This window comes from Anabas testudineus, chromosome 22 (assembly GCF_900324465.2).
Source record: "Anabas testudineus chromosome 22, fAnaTes1.2, whole genome shotgun sequence".
NCBI classification, from domain to species: domain Eukaryota; kingdom Metazoa; phylum Chordata; class Actinopteri; order Anabantiformes; family Anabantidae; genus Anabas; species Anabas testudineus.
This window is the reverse complement of record NC_046630.1, coordinates 5,262,973-5,281,744: the sequence shown is the minus strand read 5'-3', so window position 1 is coordinate 5,281,744 and position 18,772 is coordinate 5,262,973. Positions and strand designations below refer to the sequence as shown.

Here is an 18,772-nt window from a genome sequence, read left to right as displayed (position 1 = left end):
TATATATATATATATATATATATATATATATATATAAAATGTACCCTGCTGTTTTGTTCTGAAAGCGAAAAGACAATTCTGCAAAACATGTACTTGTGGTGGCCTGATTGCAATTGTTTTTTTCTTTCTCTGCCCTTTACGGTGTCAGCCAAACGTAGTGGACTTAATAGAGGAGAAAAGTCTGATTACCCCCCACCCCCTACCCATCTAATCTAGTAAATGTAAATCAGAGTTTCTCTATGAATGATTTAATCAGTGAAGGACTTGCATTCATTTGGTCTAATTTATTTTTGTCCTTTTGTCACTTTGTTTTTGTCATCATTTGTCCAGAAAGGGCCTTTCAAGCACTTCGAACTGTAAAAAAAAAAAAAAGAAAAAAAAAAAAAAAAACGACAGGGAGATGGTGAATCTATTGCCTCTCATTGAATAAGGGCTGGTAGTACACTAGTTCATCACCAACGATTCCTTTTGCAGCATTTTCCAACCTAGTTGGTTTAGGTGAGAGAGATAAATGGCGTGTTTTCTGAGTGTCACTTTTTATTTTAAATTAGATTATTTATTGGAAGAGTGTAATAGATTTTTTCCTTTGTCAATTGAATGAGCAAAAAAGTACTGAAAATGTTTACCCCACACAAAGAGTTTACATTGATATAGTAGATAAATGAAGGTTAATACACTGGAAAACCTCTGTAGGTCTTACAGTATATTCTTCTAGCTTTTAAGGGGCTGTAGTGAAGTCATGTATGAGAAGGATGGTGTTTTGAAGGGCAAGAAAAAAAGATTGTCCGTAATATGATTAGCATAAATGTATATTTTGGTTACGGTTTAGAGTTTATTGTGATAAAGATTCTATCAATATATGATTATTCAAATTTGTTTTTGGCGTTTGTTCATAGTTGAAGTTCATTTTTGTCTTCTTTCTCAATGTGTAGAGAAAAAGCATGTGTCTCTTACAGCACAATGGAAATGGTAATGCTGTCTTTGTATTCGTAGCTGCCAGTAGAAATGACCAAGCACCACAGTGAGTTCACCACGGTACTGTTGGTCATATCTCTCTGAACCATTCACCTAAAAACTGTTTCTCTTCTGCCTTTGCCACATGATGCATATATGCTAACCTCTACCTATGTGTATATCTGTGTGTTTGTGAACATACATATATTCAGGAATATGTGTATGGGCGCCAATATTTATAATACTGCATAGATACAGTGTATTACAATAGGTCTTTTGAGGTTTTTATTTTTGCTTGACAGTGTTTTTTTCAATGTGATTAACTAGAATTCTATTGCAAGTTAATTTCTTATTCACGAGGTGCAAGGATATGCTGCTATTTGTGTCAATGTAGGAGCATTATCTGTTGGTCTTTTTGAAAAGAGAGACAAGACTTTGTCAGTCCAGATTGCTGCCAAATGTTATAAATAACAGGACAGCTGGGCACAAATCTGACAGTGCAGGTTCAGGCAACGTGACATACTGTATGCTTGCGGCCATGTTCCTTTTTAACACCAAAGAGTTGCTTAATTTCACAGAGTGGTCTTGATTTTCCCAAATGGTAAGAATCAGTCTGGATACCTTGGGCAGCACCCTCAAGTCAAGAAGTACACTGTGTTTAGGGGGGAAAGTAGATTGGCTTTAGTGTCTTCTTATGGCCATGACACCCTCATTATTGTCCCAAACTGCTGTACATGTATTCAGAAGAGAGGCACAGTCAATTTGAAGAGTTTCATTCCAAAGTGAGATATTTGCAAGCGATCATGTAACACTGACTCTTGAAAAAAGGATGGTCTGTTAACTGTCTAGAGTTTTGAGACATTTTCATAGATCTTAGAGTTTATTGAATTATGTATATTTAGATTAAATATTAACTACACATAAAAATTATCCAGGAGGGAAATACAGCATTTTGGAATAAAACCCTTTACTTTTAGCTGACTGATTTTAATCTACTGTATACTACTCAGATTAACAGCTTTGAAAGAGCAGTTATGTGGGGTTTGCACTATTTTTTGTACTTAAAATATTTTTGTTAGTATGATTTTTAAACTTTATTATTTGTTGTTCTGTTTTCTTATTTTTGACAGGACCAAAACATGACAGAGCTTATGCTTATCTATGTCATTTGCCAATTATGCTGATTGCTTCACTCTCAGATTTGTTTTCAATGTCAGGTTAATGATGCTATCATACATTTATATATTTGAAAACATATATATATATATATGTATGTATATATGTACTTTTAATTTTAATAATCTATTAAAAATAAATACCTTTAATGTAATATTTTGGAATAGAAAAACTCACAATGCCCACAAATTGTTATGCATAATTTCTCATAATGCAAACATGACAATAAACATTTCTGGTTATATTGAACATGTTCATCTCAAATTCAAGCTTTGCTACTGCAGGAGGGTAATTTCCCTCATTCGGTGGGCCGCTGAGTCTTTCTAGTGTGGCCTCAACTTTAAAGTGCTTCAGTTTGCAACATATACTGTATGTCCTAAATGGTCTCTTATTGCACATCGAAGGATGCATGATATTAAGTGTTTACAAACTTGAAGCAACCATGTATTATCCCCCTTAGAGATTGTCTGTTCTGGCATTTGTATTTACCACCATGTTAAACAAAACTGAAATTCTTGTCACACATCCGAAATGTGTCCCATTTTCATTTGATCATGCCAATTGTATAAGTGTGAGAGATTATATTTATTTTAGTGGTACATCTGTTTGTTACTGTTTGCTTCATGAAAACTCTTGCTTTTCCTGCACTGTAAAAATGCATTGAAATTGAAGGCTTACAGCACTAAGCAGGAGAGCTCAAGAGTTTCTCAGTCACCATACTTCCATCCATCTGTCTTCTGGGATGAATATCTGTGGAGTTGCAGTATTTTCTCATAGTAGGCAATTTTTGTACAGTTTTATTAAAATAAATTTCACATGGATGTCTGACTTAATCTGCTGCCACAAACAATTTAGACTGTAGATACAATATATATAGATATTATTGTGCAATGGATAATAAATGTAAAACTAATCGTAACATGTTTTGTCTTGTGTTTTGTGTTTCATGCATTGTTGTTTGTTAACTGACTTCATTTGAAAATAGTACTTTCCTGACACTAATAAAGGAATTTGTTTTGGACATGGTGCTTCTCAGGTCAGAAGTCAGTGTCTATAGCAACATGTCTGGCTCAAGGACCCTGAAGCACTGTCTTATAGACTGGTGCCTCCTTGATTTATAGTAGTTTCTCCAAAACTAGAAAGATGTGTTTAGCTTTTAGCAAAAGACTTTTGGAATGAACAAAGTATCATAGTTATAGTTAACATAGTTAACTTACTTAACTAAAGAAAAAGAACCTGAAATTTTACAATATCTAATATATTCACACCTAATTTTACTATCTGCTGAATCAATCTGAATTATGTTATTTTGTATTATAGCTTCAATGGTATGTGTATTAATAACATTTGCTTTCTGTTTTTAAATTAGAGCTGCACCAATGTGTACTGACATGCCATAAGATGTAAAAATGTAGTGATAATGTAATATGTAGTATTTTTATTTCGTTTTAAAAGTCACAACCCCTTAACATAATCTGACGCATCTTTTAATATCTTAAGCATGTTTAGTGATACAAATGCTGCACTGCAACATCATTTGTGATTTTATTTTTATTTTACTTCGTGTAATTTAAGATTTAATTTACATTTCCTACATTACCCAGAACCCCCTGCGGGTGGCGCCATTGCTCGCTGCACTCCCGTCGTCCTGCGGGGTTTAAGCGGAGCGGAGCAGCATCCTCACACGGACTGAACCGGCGGATGGAGCGGAGGGACAGTAAAGTTGAATGCGGCGAAAGCGAGGCACAAAGTAAGCCACAACAAGTGCACTCCGGAGCAGGTTTTAGGGAAATTGACTTGTTTTATTGTGTACAAGCGTTTTTCTAGTAACGCTAGTCACATTTTGCTCCGGCTCCGGCGTCAACGGTTTAATGTTTGATGGACCTGCGCTTCTTGCTCTGCAACCGTTGGGATGAATTAAACAAAGAGGATGGATGTAGCCGAAATGTTTACGATACGGTGGTATTTCTCGTGTTTGGTGAAGGAAAACTTTACTCAAATGTGCTCAACTCGGCTTTTTCCCAAAAGGAAACGTTAATTCGGCGATTTCGTCGACGACGTAAAGTAGCTAAGTAACGTTAATTGCGTCACCTAGCTAACCATTAACGGTGAACTTCGTTTAGCGGTGAACTTCGTGTGTTGGCTTAAACAGAAACACAACTACTTCATGTAAGTAATATCACTTTTTTTTTGCTTAACGCTACACACCTCCAAGAGTTTTGAAAGGTCAGGGTGAAGAGGAGGTTTGCTGACACCGTTTGCTTAACAGACCTGGAGCAGGGCAGATGTTTTTGCTAGGGTTGGCCAGGTTAAAGTTAAAGGTGTTTCATTCAACATTAGGCTACGCTGCCATCTCCAAATATGCATTTGCTCGGTTTTTTGAGGGTTTTCCTGCAGCTGACACACGTCTGTTTTGGAGAATTGAACCTGCCATTGTATGCAGAGTGGTAGTCTTATGGAACAAACTGTTGGATTCCTTCAACACAGGCCCCAGCACCAGCAGCAGGGTGAATGGAGGTGAAGGTGTACATGTAAGACAACGCTAGGCCTTATTTTATTCTGTCCTAAGATGACCCAGGGGCCAAATCTTGTCTTTGAGTGGCTGTCTAAGCTTCACCTGGCTGAGTATGTGGAGTCCTTTATTGACAATGGGTATGATGATTTGGAAGTTTGTAAACAGATTGGAGGACCAGACCTGGATGCCATAGGTGTCCACATCGAGTATCACAGACACAGACTTCTCACAGCCGTGCAGAGGCTAAAACAGGAGGACCAAAGGAAAGCACCTGGCTACTATTTCACCTTAGAGCCCCTGGATGTTTCTACTAGCGCTCATGCTTTACATGCAAACAGAGAGGATGACTTCAGGACACTGAGGTCCCACACGCTCACCACAGAAATACACCAGCCGTCCTGCCCTGGAAACCATAATTTGAGATTCACCGATTGCAATGACTTTGTGACTTATCCCAAACTGAAGCTCAAGGTACTGATAAGGGATAAACTTGCAAAAGATGGGATCAACCTGGGAGAAGCACCTTATACCCATAAGGTAAGCAGATACTCTTTTTCTTATGGTATGTTGATGCTAAGTGCTGGCTCTCTGAGTGCTGTCTAATGCAATTTAGCACACTTACTTTGTTATGTATGTGATGAAGAGTGTGACAAATTTAGTTGATGGTGCTGACATTGAATGTTTTTTTTTTTTTTTTTATTACTTCAAGAATGCTTTGGTTTTTCCTGCCAGAAGTCTTTTGAGATTCAATGTAGTGTTGTCAAATGTTAATAATAGGGCCCAAGTTAATTTAATTCATTTTAATTTGACTGAGTGCATGGTTGCTGGATCTAACAATCAATGTACACCCTCTTCTTGTTTTCATTGCACATGTATATAATTTTATGACATTTACTGTTTACTACAGCAGTTTTACAACAGCAGTTAACTAATTACTCGACATTTTGTTCCACAGACTCTCTAAATATATATTTAGTTGGTTATTTCAGACAGTTTTCAGAATGACATTTTACTAGAAGTAAAAGGCTTTGAACTCTTATACTTCCAAATTAGTGTGTTTAACCCAGTTTGTTGCAATATAATTCAGTGATATAAAATCCTAAATATGTTGGCATGGTTTTTGTTTTTTTAACTCACTGGCATGTTAAGGAAAAAGCAGTTGCACTTAGACAACAGAAACAAAAGTTTAAGTATAAAAGTTCAGATCTGAGAGGGCAACTGCCCTGTCAAACACATGCTAATATGTTCATGTAGTCCAAGAGATTCCATCTACAGTGTGCTTGAGGAACACATATCTTGCTTTAGTAGGTTAATTTGTGAATGAGAGTGTAATTCCTTATAAAATGCCTCTGTAAATGCATCCCATTTAACATGTCTGACCTCTGCTTGCATATCTCGGTGGGGCAATGGATCAGTCTGCCAACGTGACAGATGTTTTCTCTGGATGATGCATTACTGACAGCATGACATTTTATTTTCGGGGGATCAACTCTGACAATTATTCAGAATATGCGGAGACCATTATTGTAATTGCAGAGGACAGTTATTTCACTTCAGCATTGACCAGATCCACAATACACTCAGTGAATATTTTCAGACTAGTCAAATGAAAAGCTCAGTGGCACATTAGGCTTATTTCAACTCGTCGTAATTATCGAGGGCGTGATTGATTGATTTGGTATTTTATTCTATCACTTTATTGAATTATATCATAGAAAGGTAATGTGTACCCTTAGCACTGCCAGTTACCACCCAAGAACATCTTTACATTTCCAGACAGTTTCTCTTCTCAGCATTGGCATTTAGCCAAGCAGTAACTTGTTCTTTTAATGCACATTTATACGTGTCTTGCTTTTTTTCTTTCCTCAGCAGATAAGTTTAAAACACTCCTCGTTAATAATGGATGGATGAGGTCTGAGGGGCTGGCAAACCAGATGCAGCTTTCCATTATGATACAGATTTTTGTGTCACAACAAATCATAAAGTACATTGAACCTGCTTCACTAGCATGCCTTCACACAAGCCTTTCTATAGTCCTGTGTAGCTATATAGAAATCTCTGGTTGTTTGAACACTGTCATTTCTAAGTCTAATTGGAAGGATCTATTTAGCCACGTTGTTGTGGCATAAGCTTTAAGTTACGTATTGTGTATTGTATTGTTCTGGCAAGTGTCACAGCTACAAACATATACTGTTCATGAAAGATTCAGCAGCTTCTAAGTGCAAAGGCACTTTGTGATTCACTCCCAACCTTTTTGTAGGTTACAGCCAGCACTGGCACAGTTAAAGTAGATTCACCTAGAAAACTTTCTTTAATTGTCAGCTCTGGACCCAGCACAGCATAGATTTATTCACGTGGTCATACCTAAAAATGTTACTGAGAGAGATTTTACAGCAGTGAATGAGATAGTAGCTACACTCATGCGCTAGTAAGCGGAGGCAACCTCTACAAAATGCAAAAGAAAATCACTCGGAAATCATTTATGTTAAACTTTGATTCTCCAGCCTCACACTGTGTGGTTAACATTTGGAGTACTATGTCATCCTGCTGCATTTACACAGTAGGAAATAGGTCAACCTTTTTGGCTCATTTAATTTGGCCCATTTGATCCTTTTAGTGCTTAGATTATGAAGACAGGCATGATCATTTCATTAATATACAGTGTGAATATTGGATACCAGCTTGCTTTAGAGCAGCTCATCAGCATTTAAAACTTTCAGGTCAGGCTGGTTGGCTCTGTGAGGTAACATGATTTTGGAGCAGTTTGGACTTTCAGGTTCACCAGATATAGTCCATTTAACAGTTGGAAAATACAAGTATGTAGGCCAGTGTGGCCCATTTTCTCATCAGGAATCGCACACAACAGCTCCAGGGTAAGTCTGGCTCTCCCAGCAATAATATTTACTTAAATTTGCTCCAAGCTTGGCCAAATATATACTAAATAAATACTATAATATCATAAACGACAGTATTGGGATCTGTATTTAGAAATTTTGATTTTGGATCTGTATATTAATTCACTACAGTTCATTGTTGTCTATATGGCAGTTCGTTTGACCCTGATCTGCCTGCAGTTCAGGAATTGCAGTGGTTTGGCTCTGTAATCCCACAGTGCTTCTGCCCTTCAGTCATGGTTTGGTAGTGTAGTCAATTACCAGTAAGCTTTTTGAACTATTCTGCATGCATGAATAGCTCACACAGGCCCACAGGACCCCTTAGTGATTTTGAGAGAGAAAAAACTAATGCGATTAAAGCTGGTTTAGCTGTAAATGACCTAAACACCCGCACCACAACCAGTTTTACTGAAGGTGTTTTTAGGAATTTTCATTAAATAGATTTTACACAAGGACAACATGTAAATTCACACTCCAGAATAAAAACAAAAACACCTAAGATATTCCGAACCATGTATCTGAAAAACCAGAGAATAATTTTACTGTCAAATGTTGGTTCAGTGTAGCTGTAAAAATCTTAGTTTCACATTGTGATTTTTCAGAAACGCTGATTAACCTGGTTTTGTTGGAAGAGAAACTTGACATTTGAATTTGAAGTTAAAGTTTAAGCATTAAACAATCACATTTTACAGAAATTACATTTTAATACTCTGTTCATTCTGTGCAGCTTCGAAATATCAGATACAAAAAGGATAATGTGAACTGCCTTTATCTTTGATTACGGCACCCATTCTCTATAGCGCTGTCACAATATTCATTCCCGTCCAGAGTTACATTAATTTATCACCAAGATATTGTATTGATGATAGGAGAGATCAATTAGGGTTATAATAATTATTTATGCAGTAATTAACCAGTGGAAGGCTCTTACCTATTTGCTTAGTTAGATCAAGGCAGTGACTTTTTTTGGATGAACTGTGTATAATGTATCACAATATACATAGTAGGTGCATATTTACCTTCTTTAAATGTTCAATACCAAAATATCAATGCTAACCTTTGTAGTGACAAAAATAGTTGCAATTTAACATGTGATACTGTGTCCATACTGACATTAGAAGTTTAGTACAGCAGGAATGTGATTATCTCCTTGGCTGCGACCTCCCCACTTCTTATTGTCTAAAACATAAATATTATGTTGTGTCAATTTAAAAATGGTTGTTAACTTCTCATGATACTTTCTACTGTAGATGTGCATTATGCAGATTTATGTTTGACAGCAAACCATATATCCCATTGTACATCAGATCCAGACCCTGTTAAGGGGATTCTCTTTATAGTGATCTTAACAAAAGGCCTAAACTCCTCTAAAGGCCTCATTGCAGTGCCTGGCATGAAAAACATCCTCTAAATGGGGAACAAATCTTAGTTGTTCAGACGATTTCCCTGTGTTGCTCTGCCAGAGGATGGAAGGACAAGCAAAACCAGCAGGCCCCTTTTGACAGAAGAAAAGCCCGTCTGAATAGAGCCTAGCAGAATACAAGCACTGCAGCAGCTGACAGCTGTCTCTGCTTTTGTCACTATAAAACTGAGATTGAATAGAACTGTTTTTGTTGAAATAACTTGGTTTTTAAAACACCAGCACCAACTTCTCTGTGAAGACCAGTGCAACACAATGTAGGGCAGGAAGAACTTGTAACGGTTGATTATTTTTCTTCTTTTTACCTCGGTGCTAAGGTCAAATTATATTGTTTGTGCTTTTTTTTTTTTTAGCTTTCCCTGCTTTAGGATGGTGTCTGTCTGGATGAGCATAAGATGGGTTGGTTTAGATATTGGATCATGTGTCCAAATTCTGTGTTTCTGCTATCAGTTATATCAATAGTCAACAGGCCACCATTACTTTTAATGCCACATCAGTCTCTCACCTCATGTTACCCATCCAATAATTCAATGCATTTTACATATCTTAATGTGTGCACATTGCAGTGTAATCCTCTATTAGCATGTTTTCTGTATATTACCACTTCTCTTTGGCTTATCATGTTGTAGACTATAGTGTTGCTCTACTTATAGACTTAATTCATATTATGTAGGTATAGATTAGGTCAAACCACTGCACCATTACAGATTACTGGATTATTGCACTGATGATGCTGAGGTGGGGGGTTTGAATGGTGCTGCACAGAGCACTCAAAGGCTTAACATGCCGTGAACATGCTTGTCACTTACAGTTTAAGATTCACTAAATTCTTGTGGCTTGTAAATCATGCAGTAGTGTGCTCCTCTCCTCTTGAAGTTCCTGCATGTATATAAAAACAGGACTGAACAAAGACATTAGTCAGCGTAGCAGCTCATACTCAGGCACTCCCACATGTCTTTGTTGTTCACATACGAAAAAAACGATGTTATATAAATTTAACAATATTTAACCCTTTCATACATAGTGGTCACTACAGTAAACAGCTATTCAAAAGCTTTTCTCTTGTAAATGCATGGGTTAGGGTTAGTAGAGCCATGGACAATATTTCTGTCTTTTTGTAGAAAATCCTGGAAACTCTGCAGTTGATCGTACTAGAATATTTTGAACATCAGATTAGCATTATTAATTTTTATAGCTTTCACGCGGTGTTTAATTGTTTTTAGAGAGGAATAAAAACACAGGAGCACTGACTGAGGTTCTCATAATTCCTGCATAAAAGGGTTAAACCCAAGAAAGAAAGAATGTAAGTCTCTTTTTATTGCTGTGAAAACTTTTGTTGTGTACTTTTATGTAAACCTTTCCCCTCAGCCCCCCTAGCTGTTGAAATACTCCTCAGTTTCTAGCCTTCACCTCTCTGTTACTTCAGCTATTGTATTACAATGCTAAGTAGGTCTTTGAAAGTAAGTGTCGCTCTGTGAATTTAAATCACTTTGCCGTAGAGAAAGCCTTGTTTGCTTTGTTGTAGACACATACAAGGGGCAGTTGAATTGAGAGTCTGATTCAGCAAACAAATAAGTCATCACTTGACTTAATAAATGAACAGCTTTACAGTGGACCTGGAATGGTTTTGGGGACTTAAAGATGTTTTGATGGACTCCTTGGCCCTATCCCTTCCCTTTTATATCATCTTATATTGACATTCATCATGTTCCATTACAGGCATCCTCTCTGCTAGGGCTATTTTTACTGCCTGTATGGTAGATGATGATGGGCCATTTTTTTGCAAGGTTAGCAAGTATTAAGAGTAAGTCAAGAAAAGTACAGGATACAGGGTGTCTCCTACAAAGAGAACCATAACATTAATCCACTTGTGTGTTTTTGAAGATACATTACTCATTGTGACATTTCAGAACTACTACATTTTAGTGTTTGCTTTATTATTTGCGGTATTTCATTCATTAAACATTGTTGATATTGGCTTTATTTTTAGGCTTAACTAAACTGTCTAGATGCAGTTGGTTATCCGTCATCACTAATGGTAACAGTAGGAGTCACTTTTGCTTTTACTTGTTTGTAACATCTCAAACGATTAGTAAAAATCTATTCTGTGTTTCTTTTGAAATATAGGTCATGTATGGGTTGCAGCTTATAGATCGTTTACTTGCTCAGACTCTTGTTACATTAGTGTAGTCATATGGCATTATTAATGTGCCTCACTGTAATACAGTGCATTAAGCAAAAGCATTAAAGAAAGGATGTGTTGATTTTTTTTTTTTCTGCATAATTCTTCTCGTAGAGATAAATGAAATCCTTGGCTGCATCACTTTCTTCAAGCTGCTATAGGTCTGAATCTGGAATTTGTATTGATGATTATGTGTATCTCAGTTTTGTTCTGCCATTTAATGCGGTAATGCGCAGCTGTTGAGCAATTGAATTTTAAATTAACTCTACCACAGGTCACTGTACTGCCCCAGATAATCTTCAAAGAGAGCATCAGTTTTGTGCAACATAGTATTGATCTATCGGGTAATTAAGAGATTTCCATTCAAGCATTTGGCACACTTGGGGAAAATCAGTATTTTGGATTTGTGTGTCATAATGTGATTACATCCACAGTTGAGTTTAAATCTGGTCAAAAAGCATGTTAGTAATAATATATGTATGTGTGGTGGAAATACAGTTGTAGTGTTAAGTCAGAATTGTAAAACCAAGGGCTGAAAGAAGAGCTAGAAAGATGTGGAAGATGAGGGCAACTTTACCAAAGGCTTTAAGGAAGAAGACGAGTTAGTCTTTTTTGTGTTTACAAATATAGAGTAGGGAATGTCCAGTTAATCCAGTAAATTTATTTTTCTTTGTCTTCACCTGTATTTTTACTTTTGTCCATCTAACCCCCCACCCCCCCACACAGCAATAAAAATCTCTGCAGTATTTAACAGTTGTCATTCATTCATTCTTTGCTTGCAGTTCAGCTAAGCATTTAACATCCCACAACACCAAAATAGTTTTTCCCAAAATCATGTCTGTCAAGCACGTGAACCACTACATTATTCATGTTGTCTGGGGCTCTTGCTTAAACCAGTCCAAGTCCAAAACAGTAGAAGCTGCACTTAATTTTGCCCAGTGAGATCACCTAAGAGACATAACATTTTTAATTGAAAACATTAACATAGCATGTGCATTTTTTCCCCATTGCTCTTTCCACAATTTCAGTTTCAGCTCACAAAAATACCAACCAAATAGCCATACAAATTTCCTATGTGTTTGAGCAGAAGACTTTTGTTTAAGATGGCCTAAAAACAGCACTAATAAGATAAACATGGAATGAAGTGCATTTCATTTGCTGCCACAACTCTCTACTTTACATTCAATTTTAATTAAAACAATTATGTGCAGCATCTCTCATAAAGGCATTCATAAATCAAACAGGGCGTTTTTGGCTTCTCACTCATTTGGTGAATAGTTAACATTTTTGAAAAAGGAAAATCTACTGCCAACTCAGTGAACCTAGCATTTTCAGTGTTGACTGAAAAAAACATTAAGCTTATCTATTATGTGTCTGATCCAAAGTTCAAATTAAACTTAATTTGCTGCATGATTAGTGTAATATGGTGGTTATTTATGCAAAATGTTCACATTTTGGTGCACATTGTCAGTGGGCAGTTGTGTAGTTGTATTTGAGGAAGTGCACAAGTGTCTCCTGGCTTCTAGTGGGAACATAGCAACAGTAGTAATAAGTCAGCAAAATTCCCAAATCGACAACTGCATTTTGGCCTTTTCAAATGCAAATCCTAGTGTGCAGCTACTGGTGTCATACAGTACTGGAGTTGATGCCTTTTTCCTCAACCAGCTGTGTAATACTGGTTGTATTATAGCAAGGTTTTCCCATGCAAGTGACCTTTCACACAGTAACAACAGCATTGTAGCTGACTTTTCACCAAGACCCTGGACATTTAAATATAAGGGAAGTAGTCAAGGGTCTCACCCCTGCAGTATCTTCAGATTATGACCTACTTTCCACTCCACAGCAGCTTAGACCCTCCTCTCTTATGAATTTCATATGACAAGTCACTGACACTGCTGCTTGATTTAATAATTCTACCACAACAGACTGTAAGCTGAGCTGCCTCCCTTGTGAGCCATCTGCATAGATTATGGCAATTCTTATACTCGCCCTCGTGAAATTAAGAGGATGATATTTTTAAATTCATCCCTATTATCCTGCATTTGGTTTTCAGAGAATATTTATTATGCCAAATGTCACTCTGTGAAAAGGAATGGAGTAATTATAGTGTGTTTATTTGACTCAGGTTCACCTATTGGCCTTCTTTTTACAGTCTCTGCAGATTATTATGAGCTTATGTAAACTATTAAGCCATCTTTCATTCATCAATTGTATATAGTAAAGAGTAAAGTGTGTAGCTGATAGTGTACATACCAGATGGTGGCAATTAAGTTGATGAAATCTTTTTATTTTTATTGCACTGCAACAAAAATATTGACTGTAGAATGCTTTTGCTGCCATATTACAGCCCTCTCCTCTGTAGACCCACTGTAGACAAGAAACCTGAGCTTGCTAAAGAAAACCCTAATAACCCAGTGATATTCTGCAGTAGGAAATGCAACTCATATCCACTAGACTGATTGAATTATTGTTTATGTAAGATAAATCTTACAGAAAACATAGAAATCTTTGATAACTGTTTTAGTAACACCTTTTGAGTACATTTGATCCATTTTAGTCAGGTTGCAGAATGAGGCAACCGTTAACAAAATCAGTTAGACCACTGAACAGTTTTCCATATTCCAGTCTTCCCTATTTTAAGTCTGTGAAACTAGAACATATATTGTTCTGCTGAAAAAAAGAGTGTCTGTATAATCAGCTATAGTCTTGTTTGTAGGCACTATTCCCCGAAACATCTACAGTTGCAAGAAAAAGTAAGTAAACCCTTTGGGACCCTTTGCATGAATTGGTCATAAAATGTGCTCCAATCTTCATCTAACTCACAACAATACAAAAACACAGTCTGCTGAAAATAATAGTACACAAACGTTAAATGTTGTCATGTTTTTATTGAACATAATATGTAAACATTCACAGTGCAGGGTTGAAAAAGTATGTGAACCTTTTGACTTAATAACTGGTTGACCCTTAATTGGCAGCAATAACCTCAACCAAACGTTTCCTGTAGTTGCAGATTAGACCTGCACAACGATCTGGAGTGTAGCAATATTCTTGGGATGTCTGGTGTGAATGGCTCTCTTAAGGTTATGCCACAGCATTTCAATTGGGTTGAGGTGAGGACTCTGACTGGGCCACTCCAGAAGGCGTATTTTGTTCTGTTGAAGTTATTCTTTTGTTGAATTACTTGTATGCTTTGGGTCATTGTTCTGTTGCATCACCCATCCTCTGAGACTTCAGTTGGCAGACAGATGGTCTTACGTTTTCCTGCAAAATGTCTTGATAAACTCTGGAATTAACTTTTCCATCAATGACAACAATCCGTCCAGGCCCTGAGGCAGCAAAGCAACCGCAAACCATGATGCTCCCTCTGCCGTGTTTTACAGTGGGGATGAGGTTTTGATGTTGGTGTGCTGTGCCTTTTTTTCTCCACACATAGTGTTGTGTGTTTTTTCCAAACAACTCAATTTTGGTTTCAGCTGTCCACAGAATATTTTGCCAGTAGTGCTGTGGAACATCCAGGTGCTCTTTTGCAAACTTCAAATGCGCTGCAATATTTCTTTTGGACAGCAATGGCTTCCTCCGTGGTGTCCTCCCATGTACCCTATTTTTGTTTGATGTTTTCCTTATTGTAGACGTGTCAACAAAAACGTTAGCATGTGCCAGAGATTTCTGTAAGTCTTTAGCTGACACTCTAGGATGCTTCTTTACCTCATTCAGCATTCTGGTCTGTGCTTGTGCAGTCATCTTTACAGTACGACCATGCCTAGGGAGAGTAGCAACAGTGCTGCAACAGTAAACCCAAGACTGGTGTGTGTTTTTAAAGGGCAGGACAACTTTCAGCAACACATCCAATATCATCACACTGATTGGACTCAAAGTTGACTCAAAGTTGTTTCACATACTTTTTCCACCCTGCACTGTGAATGTTTACATGTTATGTTCAATACAAACATGAAAACATATAATGTTTGTGTACTATTATTTTCAGCAGACTGTGTTTTTGTATTGTTGTGAGTTAGATGAAGATCGGAGCACATTTTATGATCAATTCATGCAAAACTCCACTTTTCTTGCAACTGTATGCTACATTAAAATTTAAAGTTTGACAAAGTGTGCTGTCCTAATTTTATTTGACTGATATTTAAGTGGGTATGTTTACACTAGTCTGTTTATTACTAGTATAAAATTAACCAACGTTAAAAATACGTCTTTTTTATTCGTCATTACCCCCACCAACAGAACCATCAACCAGACAGAAACAAATGTAAATAATGAGCTTTTTCCTGAGGTTGATACTTATTGTTTATCAAAGCTTAGTAAATGTTATAATTTTATGGTAACTGAGTATAGTAGGAAGAATTTGATGCAGAAAGGACCTCCTATCATGCTTGAGATCAAGTACTTGATGAGTCAGGATGGAACCATTAGTAAAACTGATGACTGAAGTGTTGTTGAAATTTGCAGTCATTGTTAGTGAAGAGCAGGGCTGCACTATGAATCATTTTTAGATTCCAATCTCATTCATACCCATATATATACATGAGAAAGCAGCAGCAGTAGGGGGAGAAGGCTATGTTCAAGAGAACCAAGCTGTCTTTATATAAACTTTAGATTTTTAAAATCACTACACTACTTGAGCAGTGAAATCAGCTGTACAGACATTTAAAAGGTGATGAAAAGGTAACCCTCAATATCAAACTTGAGTGTTTTCACATAGACACATACAGAAAATAATTGGTAAGTGTTATAAATAAGAGCAGAAAAGAGGGTTATATATAGAAAAGTTTAACCAGTCCTTTCTGAAGAATGATCGTATTGTTTGTCCTGTTTTCATAAAGACAACAGTAGAAGAAATTATAATAATAAAAAAGAGAACATTGTTTTACAAATGCAAAACATCCTAAAAAATAATAATATCTGAACATTTTCCATATGTCACCCAGAATTACTATGCTCTGACTTGTCAGCAGCTAGTAGCCAGTAGTTTAATAAGAAAGTGGTGAATCTTTTTAGAAAATGCATAAATAAATAAATGTTTTCTTGTGTTGGTGACAGTGAAGAAAAATCTGATAAGTAGGGTTTGCCTTCCAAAAAGAAGACAGCATCAAGTTGCTGGATGTAGTAGTTGATGTGTACTCTTCGATCGTGATGGTCCTAAAGGACTAGGAAGGTGACGGCCACCAATGGTGCTGTAAAAGTGTGTTTCTGAAACATGAAAAGAGCGCGAGTAGGTGTTCTGTTATCAACTGAAAGAATCAGGGCAAACGAAGTTATTACTGTCTCTGAGATTCCATGTATTCACAAAAGTAATGCCTATTAGGAAATACTTTTTCTTTCTTTTTATTGCTACAGTTTTGGTTTAGAGGCTTTTGGTCAGTTAAGAATCAGAGTTAGTTTTGTTTGCATTTCTCTTCTGTAGTGTCTGTTTGATTGTGTAGTCATAGCAATGCTAGAGAGTTTCATAGTGCTGTTCTCTTTTGCTTACATTCTTGTGTTGCACTGTTTATTATAGATGCTTTGGTAGGGGTTAGTGAAAGGTTTGTTGCTGTATGCTTAGTCTCTAATTTTACAGTAAAGAATTAAAGGTTACCTCAACTGTAAAACCTTGTTCAGTTGACATTTATGTTGGCACAAACTATCGTTTTTTAATAGGTATGATTGGTTGCATACAAAGATGGCAAACGGCTAACAGCAGGAGATGCTTGATAATAGCAGGAAGTTGTTAATCTAAGAAATTGACCTTAAGACTTAGGTGGTTAGGCAATAAGGTCAAAGGTCTGTTCCCCCACTGCCAACATGGTGATTTTATACCACTTAAGTTTACAGAACTTGTTCTTTATGCTCGTTCTTAAGTCCATGTTTCTACATCAGCTGTTGATGGTCGGCTTGCTCTTGGTTAAATAGGTATTTATTTAGATTATGTGAAAGATTGGTTGATTCTATTTGTAACCAAATCCTAGTTGCATATAATAAATGCTCTAATTAAACTTGTGTGTTGTTGTGTGTTTATCATATGATAAACATTTTGAAATGCAGCAATATTCACAGAAGGACGGAAATAATTGGCTCAGTTCAATCAATTAGCATTTGATTGATGAATTCCCTCTAGCACAGATATATCACTGCCATTCAGTTTGTCTAATTGTATTTCAGAAATCATCTGCTTTTGCAGATTATTTGGATATTGAAGGCTAAATAAAAGTGGGGAAAAAGTCATATTATGTGGATCTGTTAATGCCTCAATGACTGTGTTTGTGCATCATGTGCATATGACTTGCATTAATAGAAAACTTCACGGGAGTTAAATATTAATTCACTTTCAAATCATATAAACATTTTGCACCACAATTTTGATTTTTAATTTGTGATTTTAAGGTGTATGATTTTGCTAAAACACCTATTTCTGTTGTTTTCTTCCCAAGCAACACACCAGCGACATTGTGATGCATGTTGTCGCAGGCTGGAAAATAAAGACTGATCATATATTTACAAGCTAATATTCTTTAAGCTTAATCTCACATTGCGTCCAAAGATCTTTTCTGCATAATGAAATTAAATTTGAGATCAAAACCACAAGCCACTCTTCTATGATTCAGTAAAGTAAATGTCCTAGAGTGCTGGACATTGCTACATTCATGCACTCACATATAGTGTGTTCTGTACTATATTATAATGTCAGAAATTAAATTCTATACGTACTTTGGTCAGGAGGATTTCTTTCTGAGCTCAATCTAATAAAGTGTCCATTAGGAAGTGTGTGTGGTTATATATTGCAGAAAATATGTTATGGAAAGATTGGCCTTGAAGTGTAGTATGGTGTCATATACTGTTGAACCATGGGATCATACTATATTCTGTAAAGCATCTATGTTGCTACATGCTTTAATGCATAGAGACTAGTCATATCAAATCAAGGGTTTTTATGCAGCAAACCCACGCATCACAAATTATTCATTCCTTTAAAATTATTGGAAAAATTTTAAATCTTGAAAGTGTGATAACAAACCAATGCTATTAGAGTAAAATCGTTCTAACCTCTACACAGGTACAGAGAGATTTGATTAAACCCTGTGATTTCCAGGCTCCTAAAGCTATTTGGGTCAACACATGAATTGCCAAACTAAACAAAATTAATATTTTATATTAATATAGATTTTTAAAATCTATATTTGAACTAAACTGTTCAAATATACAAACATTGCAATGACTTCTCAATTAGTAATACTGTTATTTTTGTCTTGTTTAAATTCCTAATCTGAATTGTATGGTTTTACACCACTACACCTACTCAACTTCTGTCTGCGGAGTGCATTTTGACTGGTCATTAGCTCCATTACGCCCTGTAGGGACAGTGTCTGAGTGTTTAGGTACCGTATGGAGTCTGATCTGGCAGACTGACAGACTGAGGCCAATTACAGTAGCTGATGCATTCACAACTAACCCTGGCGTGTTTTGCTGCCCACTCTGCTGCAGGCTCCCACAGTCATCCACCCAGACATGACAGCTGTGGTAGATACTGAAGCCTGGGGTTCACCTTTGCACTAGCAGGTTTCAGAAGTTGGCATGTCAGCTGGCGTAAACTTGGCTTTCCCTGAGATTAGTGCAGACAAGCAAAACATAACATCCATATG

At 36.6% G+C, this 18,772-nt stretch overlaps 1 protein-coding gene across 2 annotated transcripts in view; it reads left to right on the top strand.

Annotated features, from left to right (window-relative positions):
* Window positions 1–3,801: 3,801 nt before the first annotated feature.
* The window catches only part of sash1b (SAM and SH3 domain containing 1b), a 39,243-nt gene continuing 24,272 nt past the window's right edge, over window positions 3,802–18,772 (top strand). The window contains exons 1-2 of one of the 2 annotated variants that reach the window (XM_026339369.1): window positions 3,802–3,880; window positions 4,800–5,182. In XM_026339369.1, the coding sequence (XP_026195154.1) occupies window positions 3,832–3,880; window positions 4,800–5,182 (432 nt within the window). In that variant the 5' untranslated portion in view covers window positions 3,802–3,831. Of the gene's footprint in view, window positions 5,183–18,772 lie in introns of both variants that reach the window. The other variant, XM_026339368.1, reaches the window with a different exon arrangement.